Genomic DNA, 12,001 nt, shown 5'->3' with positions numbered 1-12,001 from the left:
CCGCGCGGGGCAGGCCGGGAAGTGTAGGCAGTGCCGCGGCCGCGCTGAGGGAGCGGCCTGCTATCTGCTCCGCGCCGCGGGCGGCAGGAGGTGCGTCAGCGGCGCCGGCGGGCTGGGAAGGTCCTTCCGGAGGCGGGAGGTCATAGCGTGGAGCAGCTCACCGCTGCCCGCTGCTGCGGCTGTGCTCTGCTCTGTTCTGCCGGAGGAGCGGAGGGCGCGGTGGGGCCGGTCTGCGCGCGCGCTGCCGGGGAAGGCACCGGGCGGCTCCGCCATGTCCTACTGCAGGCAAGAAGGTGCGCTCGGGTGTCCTCCCAATGTCACGCCGGCGGGGAAGGCCGGGGGGGCTCGCCCTGAGGCGGCTGGGGGCGAGGCAGGGCGGCTGCCCGCTCCCCTCAGCCCGCGAAGGGGAAGCGCAGCCTGCGAGGAGCGGAGAGGCGAAGGGCGCCCGCGGGCGGTGTGCGGCGGCGTGGGGAGCGCTGCCTCGCCTCCCGCCTCCGACCTTTCTCCTCACGGAAGGCGGGAAGCCGTGGGGCGGGAGAGGGCGCCCAGGGTCCCCGGGGGGGCGGCCTGCGCTGCGAACGCCGCTGCGGGCTGGCGGGGCCCCGCAGGGCTGCGGCGCGCCCCGGGGCGAGGCGGTGTGCGGGACACGCGTCGCGGCGGCAGACAGCGGGGGGCGGGAAGGTGCCGCCCTGCGGCCCGTGGTTTGCGCAACCCCGCGACATGGCCGGAGCTAAGCGTGTGGGCACCTCGGGGCTCGTGTTTTACCTCAGCGGGTTTTGGTGTGGAGCAGCCGAGGCGTGCCGGCGTGCTGCCTGTCCGGCGTGGAACGGGGCCCTTCTGCAGGGGCTAAATTTCTACCGTCTTAGCTGGTCAGAGGTGGGTCCTTTTTCCCTTTTTAAGGAAAAAACGGTAGAGATATAGGGTGGGTAGAGTGCGAGCTTTAAGGTTCCGTATCTGTACGAGGTATTATCTTGTATTGTTTGTACTTAGGAGACTTCACCACTTCGTATCCAGGCGGCTGTATTCCTCCCCCACCCACCCACCCCTTAAGTAATGTAAAATGACTAAATATAAAATTTTATGCCAGAGAAAAGACGTTCTGTAGGTCTGAATGCCATTTGGAAGTTACAGACTTTGACGTACTGATTATAAACTGAGGTAGTCATAGCCTACAGACCTCTTTGCTCTATGTTTTTAATGTTATTTCCTTATTTTAACATTTTGGATCTTTTCAAGATCTGTAAGTTGTCTTATGGCATCCTACAAAATTGCAGTGACAGGGGCTAGAGTTCGTATGTTTTTAATTCCTTTTATATGAGAAATGACTAGACATTCTACATTACAAAGTTTGTCGGAGTACGATGCAGTTGACAGAAAACTGATTCCCTTTTAAAAAGGGTTTACATTTATTTATTTCGCAGACATGTTTAAATGCGGATTGGTTATGGAGCAGAATAAAGGAAGCTACTAAATAATCTGCTGGTTGAGGTCACATCGAGGGCAAAAAGATACTAGTTCCTAATATGCCAAGTCACACTGTAGCGGCTTTTATGAATTAAAGGAAGTTCTTTAGGAACTTACTTTTTTTTTTTCCACCCAATGAATACTCAGTTGTGCGTTCAGAAAAGTTTCAGCTAGCTGTTCTTTTTTGCATGCATCTGCATCAGAGCATCTATTTTTTTTATAGTTCTACAGAGTTGTTAGAGAACTCTGCTCAGGTTTCCAGCTAAGCCTCCCCCCACCCTGCTACAGAACTTTGTTAAATCAAGAGTGGCACAAGAGCAGGAAGGTTTTTTCTATCCTTGATAATATTGTAGCACCCCTCAGCATTGTTGGTTCTACATTGTTAAGGTGCTTTTGAGTATGTCAGATAATTACTGTAAAATTTTACACTAGTTTTTAATGAAGAGTATTGTATTTAATAAGTATACCGTTGAACGCTTTAATTTACTATAGTTTTTCTTTCACTTTTCCTTTTTTTTTTTTTTTTTGCCTAACCCCTTCATCTGGGTTAGCCCTGGTAACAGAGTAGTTTGAGCTTGTTTTGAAACAGCTTTTTAACTTCACAGTTCAATGAACTGTACTGTGATCTGCAGCCATTACAGTATGTTGCTGTGAAAATTAGAACTTCAGGAGACTAGAATTTCAATTTGTATGTGTTCTTCTGAACCAACAACTGTTCTAATTGAAGGTGATTGCTAAGTACAACAGGATTCGTTCAGTATTAATATTAATGCATCATGTTGAATATCCCATTACCTTGTGGTGTTTGGTAGCTTTGTAAATGACTCCTGTCTCAGCTTTCTCTGAACTTTTGCTTGTTCTCCCTTATATGTTAGGGAAAGACAGAATTATATTTGCAACCAAGGAGGACCATGAGACACCAAGCAGTGCTGAGCTGGTTGCAGATGACCCAGACGACCCTTATGAAGAACAAGGTCAGTAGTAAGCAGAAGAACAGAAGTAATGAGCAATGCATCGATTATATCATATTCTAACAATCTTAAAAAACCAAAACAGAAAACAAATGTTGTATGAAGTGGGAACAAATTATTCATCCATTTTTCAAGATTGAGGGCAGCTAGTTATTTGGTAGATAAACACCCAAACTCTTAGTAGTTTTAGCTTTCAAATTAGGACATACAAAGTTACATGTTTTCCTTATGGTGGTTTTTTTCCTGCACTTTTACTGATCTTTCAAAGTGGCCTGTTCAAATACATCAGTTGATGGCTTATAGTTTTGGTTAGTAGCCAGAGATATGTGGGAAAAAACTTTTCCTTCCTTTCTTCTTTTAACAGTATTAGAGCTTAACCAGTGAAAATCATGATTGTTTTTTTCACTGTTTTAAATGGCAACTTGCAGTTTTCAGAGTAGCTGAAGTGTTAACGTATGCCGTCATTGATGTGAGTTGCTCACTGGCCTGTGTGCAGCTGAAACTGTTTAATTTGGTGATCTCTATGTGATTTAATAGAATTTCTATCTGATGAATCCTGTATTATACTAGTAGCAATATAATCAGTAACTAGTAGTAATATCTTTGGTGCATGACAGGAAAGTTCCGATTACTTAGTTTTCAACTGTACCTATCTTGTCTTGAAAAGATGTAAGTGAAAGTTTTCAGCGAAGGTTACATTTCTTATGTGAAGTAGACCTAAACTGAAAATGGAGATTTAAGAGAGCAGAATATTTCTGAGGTCGAGACTTGTAATATTGTTTTATTAATAACAATATTAATAATTTATTAATAATAAGATTCTGCTGCACAGAACATGTTTTAGGTTGTTTCTAATGGGTAAATGACATAATCTTCCGATCATGATGATCAAATAAATTTTGCCCTGGGTTAATAAATTTTCTTGAACATCTGTGAATTTGTGTTATTTTTTTAATTGCATTTATGCTTACAGTCTTTTAGCCCCTTCACTTTGTGTGAGGTGATCTCATTGCTTTCAACTACGCTGAGATTGAAGTAAACGCTTCACTCTTTGAAATTTTGTTGAAAGTTAAGCCAGTGGCTCTGTGACCTTTAGAGGGCAGTATTTAAGCACATTTTAGCAGCTGGAGCACACGGGGTTGCTTTGTTAGCTGATACGGTGTGTAGTTTCATTTGAACTGTGTCTTCCTGTGTTATTAAAATAACTTTTTTCATACATAGGGTTGTTGAAATTATTTTGCATTTAGCTGCTTATCCTCGCTTCATTTCACCTATATGTAGTCAGTAGATATATCTAAAGGTTTTGCTTGTCAGCAGTGATGAGTCTGTTCAGTCTTATGATTACACAAATGAGAATGATGAGAGGGTTTCAGTTTCAGAAAGGTGTTTAAAAGGTGCAGTTTAGTATCTGTCAGGAATTCTTCTACCTCATATTTTGCTGGCTAAGACTCAATATCCAAACCTCCTATTTGGTGGAAACAATCTGTGCTTTGGGATTTGTCACCAGCCCCTAAAGATTTCAAACAGAGATGCCGACAGGCAATAAAATCTACTTGGCACTTGTATCTGTGACTGTCTTCACCAGGATGAAAGGTAGAACCTACAAATGATTCATGAAAAGTAGTTCATCCTTAGGTGGAAAACAGTGTCTGAGGAGAGCTCATTTTTAAGAATATTGGCTCCTGTCGATATGCTATGTGGAAGAGAAACAAAATCAACAGTTTTTAACTCCTGTCTGAGGCAAATTCAGAATTCACTATTTGGTCTGTTGAGTGAAAAGTTAACAGCCTCTAATGATCAGAAGGTAGAATTAAGTTCCTCATTCTTTTTCTGTGGGCTATGGTTTTCTGTTTTTTTCTGAAAAACTGGAGACTGCTTGCAAAATAAAGCAAAGGGACTTTTTCCAGATATCATATCTGGAGAACATATAAACCCATGGAGTTTTTATCGTTTGCTGCACCGTTGTCACCTTACATGGTGTACAGCTAAACAAAATGATTTGCTGTTTAGCTAAGTTCACGTATGCAATGTGTAGTGATGTTACATGTGGTTGTTTAAAGTTCTTGTATTCCTCCTTACAATCTTTCATGGTCTTTGCTGGTGATTAAATATTCTGCTAGTAAAAGGTGGCTATCTAGCAACGACGTGTGGATGCATATTGCTCCTATAACTAATCATCTGTATTTGATGCCTTTTGAGAGGGAGGGGAGCCTATCTCTGATCTAGCATAAACGATATGACTAGTAATAATGTAGCTATACTAATAAAGCCTTGGAGTGTTAACATGGAAAACAGTTCTCTTGGTACCTCTAAAGAGGGGATTCTCTTCCTTCCATCTCATGCTCCACCCCAAATTTTCTTTTTCTGGTTGTAGGTATACCACAAGTGTATAGTCTTGTGCCTGTATTTGACTAATAAACTAGCCATAATTAAAAGAGCCACTTTCTCCTTGTTTAAATGCCATATTAATTGGTTCTTCTCAGGTGTATTTTGCTGGATATGGAAAGTCCATGGTGAGGAGGAGAGGTGATGCGTTTTTTTTCCTAGCAATTCTGTATTTACAGCATGTTAGACCACTTGCTTCCTGAACTATAAAGCAAGGAAGTAAACAGAGAAAGGCAGAACCTGGTTATGTCAGGGGTGCCTTACAGTGAAAATGTGTGCCAGTGTGATTCAAAATGAGAAGCTCTGTAAACTGTTTAAATACTGTTAATAAGTTTGGGTTGGATTTTTTTTGTGATTTTTTTTTTTTCTTTAGCATGTGATAAGCTACTACTATGTTTTAAGGTTCTCTGAAAACTCACTTAAGCATTGGGCTACAGTGCATCAGATCAAAACAGAAACAATTGTCATGTCACAGAATGTAGCTGCATCTAATGGGAGTGAAATTTGTGGGCAGGAAAGACATGGGTATATGTTGAAGTGCAGAAGCTCTGGCTCATGTGGTTTTTATTTAAAAGAAAATTAGAAAGGGTTTTACATAAAGTAAGATGCAGGCTTTTCTAATTTAGCTTCTGCTTAGAAGACTTGGTATACAGTGTTCCAACTTCTGTAGCATAATTAAGTGTAATGACTCTTTCCATCTCTTCTGCTGTGCTACACACAGAACGGTCATATCTGGGAAAGAATAAATTTATTGAATAGAAATGCCGTCATCTGGATTGTTTTCTAATACAGCGGAAACTTTTATTTAAAGTTTTGGGTTTTTGTAGGGGCCCTTTTAATATTTAAGATAAACAGTGTAATTCAGTATTTTTGAGTAGTCCTTATTTTGCTTCAGACATTAACAGTTTTTGAGCAGTCTACTTTAGTCAGTAACTCAGGAAGACTTGTGCTCTGATTTCCTTGGGAGAAAATAAAGTTGTATATTCTTCTTTATTTCTATCACTTATGAGATTTAATTATTAATTTATTTTGTTCTATCAGTTGCGAGAGTTTGGTAGGCAAAATGTTAATGGCTCACTTCAAGCCAAAAACAGTGAAAGAAATGAAGCCAAGTGAAATGGGAATGCAGACAAACCAGGGTAGGTTCAAGTTAGCATTTCATATTGCAGTGTATTTCAAGGTTCACTGTATGTGCCTTTTAACAGCTGTGGCTGACAGAAACAAATTAGGAATTCATTTGCAGCATTTAGAAATAGTATTCTCACTGTAGAGCTTGTTTCTGCTCTTATGTGTTGCAGATGAAAGAAAGAATGTGAAAGATCTCTCATTTTCCTTGAGATCTTTGCTCCCATCAGAATAGTTTTTTATTTTATTAGGCTTATATGAAGAAGGCACTGGTGAGTTTTATGTACGAAAAGTAATTTTTATGAGTTACAGCTGTGATAGTTGGCTGAAAGTGCTTTTATGGAATTGCAGCTCAAACACAGGTTGTTGCTGTCCTCTCCCTTCTCTTTGTCCAGACTTGTTCCTGTCCTCTTATTTTAAACACAGTTTCAAAATGGTTTCCACAGAGGAATGATGAAGCAAACCCCCTAATTCTTTTAAGAAAGAACTTGATGAGTGATCAGATGTACAGTACTCCTTTTTCTTTTTTTTTTTACTGGTGATACCCCTTCCAGTCCTGTTTCCTATGTGTATGTCATCTTACATTGTGAATCGTTATTGTTATATGTGAAAGTTGCTATTGGAATGTTTGTCATGTAACAGGGAAGAACCTTTTCTCGGAACAACAGTGGGACTTCATTATGGCAAGTACAAAGACAAGTGTTGACATAAATGCAGATGGGCCTGCCTTCATCGACGATATTAACAGATCCCATGAGCTAAGAGATTGTGTCATGCCAGCAGTTAATTGCTAACACAAGCCTTGATCTGCTGTGATGTAAACAGGGTTATTTTTTTCTTCCCCAAGTGCAGGCTGAAGTAGATTATGATTCACTGTATCAGTGAGGTTCAGACTGCATTTGAAGTAAGTTTTAATTTGGTTTTAATCAAAAGTAGTAATCATATCTATTGCAGATTTACAATTTAGGAAGAGTGATGGATGAAATCTGGTTCCACTTTTATTGTGTTCTAAGCTAGCTGATACACTTACTCATTGAAGCGTGCTTTCTTTAATTATCAGGAAGTGTTTGCCTTATTTGTGGTTTTGTGGGTTTTTTAAGCATTGTTTCTATGCATATAACATGTAAAACTGATGCTATTTCATTGATCACATAGGTGCAAATCAATGCTCATGTGATGTACAAGAAAGTACTGTTTATGGGATAACTTACATGGTTAACATTTGCATGCTTACAAGGCAGTTCTGGTTCTAAAAGGAACGCTTTATTTTAAGAGAATTATTTTACAAGTAATATTGCTGTGGTGTCTTCAGGAACATCTCAAAACTCTTCATGTGTTTGGGTTTTTTTAAGTATTAGAAAAAATGACTGTTTAAAATGACCTATTGATGTTATTGAGGAAGCATATAGGACTTTAAAATCTAGTTTGCAAAGCAAGCTATATTTCTTCTATTCTGTATGTTCAACATCTTTCTGCTTTATGTCATCGTTGGCAACAAGGAATCTGGCACCAGCCATCCATCTCCTTGTCTCAGAATTCTTGTAGGCAGATAGAGATGCTGATGCACTGTGCTAGGTATATCTTCTCAGTACAGTGATTATTACAGATATTTTACAGAACTATCTTGCCAAATAAAACATGATCTATGAAAAAATTACAGTATTACTGTAGTTGACTATATTATGCCAAGGCAGCTGTTGCTTTCTATAATGAAAAGGAGACTGTTCAACACTGAGATTTTACTCTATTTTTCTGCTGAACTGTATTGACTGTTTTAGAGCACATTGTGGATAAATTGCAAATCAGAAAATTTTCCTTTCATTCTTTTTAATATAGCAATAAATATGACTGAGCTGCTTTTGCTGTACCAGTACGTAAGATTCATGGTGTTGTGGCCTAGTGCCTAAGGAGTTGCTTGTGGGAGTGAAACGTACATCTGGAACTTCATGGTCCCACAGGACAAAGATGATAAATACTTACTGAATTATGTGGGAGTATTTTAGGTAACATCAAGTTACATCAACCCCTAAATAGAATTTCATGTTTGGATCAGAATTAATGCAACTGTTTTTTGACAATGGTATTTTCATACCTGCTTCTAAAGGGAAAGTAGTTAAACTTCAGGTTTATGCACATGCTGTTAGCTTCTGTGGAAACTCAACATGGACATGAAGTTAGGGAAGTCAGCTAGGAGACGCAGAGAGCAAACTGTTGAAGTGGAGCAGAAACCAGCTTGAATCACAGTACAGTATTTCTCTTGTTCTTTGCAGCTGAACATAACTACATGTATGTTTATGTAAAACAGAGAAAGGGAATGGAGTTGTATTGCTTGAGAGCAATATATTAGGGATTCTAGAAGCCCACATGACTAAGTCTGTTATATTACATTTTTATAACTGCCTGTTCAAAAGGTTTTCTAAAACTTAGAGATTAATTCTCTAGCTTGCTGCTTAAAATTCATTGTGCGTATCAGTTGATGTCTCAAGGAACATACACCTATTTAAATTTTCACCTTGCTACTCCATCACTGAAGTATTTCTGTGATGACTTTAACTGTTCCAGAGCAGAAGCTTACAGCTATTCCAGTTCAGAGTCTAAAATGAGACCTAACTCTTTCACTTGTGATCCAAAGTGCAGTTTTGTTTCTGAGAACCAGTCAACCTGGCTCTCACTACTCCTTGTGGTCTGTGGTGGCCTGACCTTGGCTGGATGCCAGATGCGCATCGAGCCACTCTATCACTCCTCTCTTCAGCAGAACAAAGGGGGAGAAAATAAGGTGGAAAAAAATCCAGACTTGTGGGTCAAGATAAAGGCAGTTTAATGAAGCAATAGCAAAAGTTGCATGCATGGAAGAGAAGGAAAACAGAAGATGTTGTTCTCTACTTCCCATCAGCAGGTGATGTTTGGCCACTTCCCAGGAAGTACACATACACATAGTGCACACACACAGTACACATAGTGGTTGCTCCAGAAGACAAGCATCTTAAATAACAAATGCCCTCCCTTCCTCCTTTCTCTTAGCTTTTATATCTAAGCATATGTCATATGGTCTGGAATATCCCATTGGTCACTTAAGGGTCAGTTGTCCTGGCTGTGTCCCCTCCCAAGGTCTTGCTCACTCCCAGCCAACTGGGCAGGGAGGAGGTTGGAGAGACAGCCTTGATGCTGCGGAGCACTGCTCAGCAGGAGTGAAAACATTGGTGTGTTATCACCACCTTTCTAGCTACCAAGATGAGCACGGCACTCTGAGGGCTGCTGTGGGGCTCAGCCAGATCCCGTACAGTGAATTAATCTGTCTTACAAACTGACTTTCATTTTTTGTAATTCTTGTTTCCCAGTTCACATTTTAAGGGGGAAAGCTTTGGGTTAATATTCCAGAGTTCATTTAAAATGAAGAAAAATGCATCCATCCAACTTGATTTAAAAGACTTCCAGTCTTAATACTGGAATTAAATTCTTGTGACTTGTATGACACTATTCTAAGGCTTGCTTGTTCCCCAACAGAATCTGGCAAGTGGATTGACTTGACTTTGCTCTGTTTTGCAGTTTCCTTAGAATATTTATAGCGGTCTGTAGTTTAGGGAAAACGACTTAATTCAGGCATGGATATAGAACTAATCTCACTTGTGGCCAGTAAAGAATCATACACATCAGAGATGGAAACAGACCGGCCAGGAAGTAAAAGGCATTTTAGTACACTTGAAGCTACAGAACTAATATGGCATTGTTAGTACTTCAGCTTACACCTGCAACATAGCAGCTTTCACTAAATAAAATCAGTTTTTGGAAGGAGTGCTTTAACTTTTCTTCTCTCTTGTTTGTTCAGGTTTGATATTGCCCAATGGAGATATCAATTGGAATTGCCCATGTCTGGGTGGAATGGCTAGTGGTCCCTGTGGGGAACAGTTCAAGTCAGCCTTTTCTTGTTTCCACTATAGTACAGAAGAAATAAAGGGATCAGACTGTGTGGACCAATTCCGTGCCATGCAGGAATGCATGCAAAAATATCCAGATCTTTACCCTCAAGAGGATGAAAATGAAGAAGAAGAGAAGTCAAGCAAAGATTTGGAAGCTACTCCTATGGAGGCTTCTGCTGCCAAAGAGGAGAAGGGATCTAGCTAATGAAGATGCAAGGAGGCTGTTGTCTCCATTTCTCATTTTCAGAGACATGGACTTTTGCAGTATGTCTGTCTTCTGAGTTGTCAAGAAATGCTTCACCATTGTTCTATATGCTGTATCATAGTAAATAATCTGTTGCTGAAGGAGAAATCTCAGTGCTAGAGCCTTGCAAATAAATACTGGTAAAAACCAGGAGTTATGTGTGTGTAATGGAGTACTATGTAACCTGCTATCAGAAAGTTCATACTTTTAACAGCTATTTTTTACTAAAGTTCTCCTTCAGATTTGACATGAATAATGTCTAAATACATAGCTTTCAACTAAAATCCCACTAGCACACCAGGTCTGCCTTCATTTCATTATGTTCTGATCAGTAGCTGCTCTTTTTTAATGTATTCTGTTCTATTAATAGAAATCGCATTAAATGATTGTTTTACCTTATTTTTTTTCCAGAGTGATACAGGACACTGAAAATTATCTATGTCTAGAACTTGTAAAATAATTTCAAATGGTTTTATTAGATTATGGTTGCATTTTACTACTGACATCAGGTGAGGACAGGCAGAAAAATGCTGAAATGCGTATCTCCTTTGATTTCATTTATTTATTCTGATGGCTTTTACAGTGTGTTGTGCAACCATTGATAAAGATGAATGGAAAGAATGTTGGTCACTGACTTTATTTTTGCTCTGAAACCACAAGTTTTGGGTTCCTTTATTTAGTACGTGCTCCTTCGGTGTATAGACAGGCTCTTGTAAAAATACTTTGTGAATACAATGAAAATGTTACCTCGTATAATGATCTCAAAACCGATACTGTGACTTAAGTGCATATTAAAAAGCAAATACTTTTTACCTTCATTGAAAGCTCCTGTGTCTTTGTGGCTTGGTGTGGTTTTTTGTTAACACTGCTTGGATTTGAGAGAACTTTTCTGTGTCATAAGTAGACTTTGAATCAACTTGTGGCTTGTGAAGATCAGTTGCACCAGCTTGCCAGATTTTTATTCTTGTCCAATTGGTTTCTGCCCAGCTCCAGACAGGAAGACATAAAAAAAGTAAAGCATTTTCAGTAGCGATATTAGACTGGATCATGAATTGGCACTACAGAGGATCTGAACAGTCATTAAAATATTTGAAAATTACTTGAGGTTTAATACCTGTGGGTAAGGGAATGCTGCTTGGTTTTCTTCCCTAGCAAAATGTAAGCTGTGAGAACCAAATTGTACCTGTGGCTTCAGTAACTGTTCATTGCAGGGTGAGTTTTGTTGTTGTGGTGGTGGGTTTTTTTTCCCCCTCTCCTTATGTGTGTGTTAACTTAAGCAAAGCATAAGAAGTTGTAGTAGCAGTAATGCAGCCCTGAAGATCTAGTAATATTGAAACATTTGCCATCTCTTGTGGGCAGCAGTCTTGAGTGCTCAGCAACATTGCTTCCACATAACGTCCTGATGTCTTGTTTGCCTAAGTTATTTCAGTGTTACTAGTGTTGCTTCCAAATGTTTGAGGGGAATTTTCCTTAAATTTTATGGTGTGTTTGAGCTGTTTATATTTCAGTACAGCTGTTGGATCCTCAAAAAATAGTTGTAACCAATTAAGCAGCTGACAACTACTCAGTTCTGAGGGCATGGGTAGCAGGTACTCTCAGCATCTCTTTGCTTTTAAGAGAAATGGTGTGATAGAGCTTCTCAGTCTGCCTCAGACATAGGAAGACAAATGCCAAGTTAACCTGAGTAAATGGGCACAAAAGCAGCAGTGATAAACCTTGGCACTTAGGCAGTTGGACCGTGAAAATGGAATCTTAGGTAATCAGATAAACAGTGGGCACCAAATAAATAAAAAAAATCGCATGTACCCAAGCTTTTGGTTGTTCAAATGGAAATCTAATGCATTATTTGTGAAGAAGCAAGAGTTGTTTGTGAAGGGGTGCTCTGTTCTAAGGGT

The 12,001-nt window shown here is 40.0% G+C and overlaps 1 protein-coding gene across 1 annotated transcript; it reads left to right on the top strand.

The window, feature by feature from the left end:
- The first annotated feature begins 124 nt into the window (after positions 1–124).
- Positions 125–10,924, top strand: CHCHD4 (coiled-coil-helix-coiled-coil-helix domain containing 4). The gene is made up of 3 exons (XM_055706638.1): positions 125–293; positions 2,340–2,438; positions 9,772–10,924. Exons 1-3 carry the CDS (start codon positions 272–274, stop codon positions 10,065–10,067), a joined length of 417 nt encoding a protein of 138 aa, XP_055562613.1. The 5' UTR covers positions 125–271; the 3' UTR covers positions 10,068–10,924.
- Positions 10,925–12,001: the final 1,077 nt, after the last annotated feature.

The sequence above is a fragment of the Falco cherrug genome, chromosome 4 (genome assembly GCF_023634085.1).
Source record: "Falco cherrug isolate bFalChe1 chromosome 4, bFalChe1.pri, whole genome shotgun sequence".
In the NCBI taxonomy this organism is placed as follows: Eukaryota; Metazoa; Chordata; class Aves; order Falconiformes; family Falconidae; genus Falco; species Falco cherrug.
Note: the sequence above shows the minus strand (reverse complement) of the source record. Positions and strands in the feature narration are given on the sequence as shown.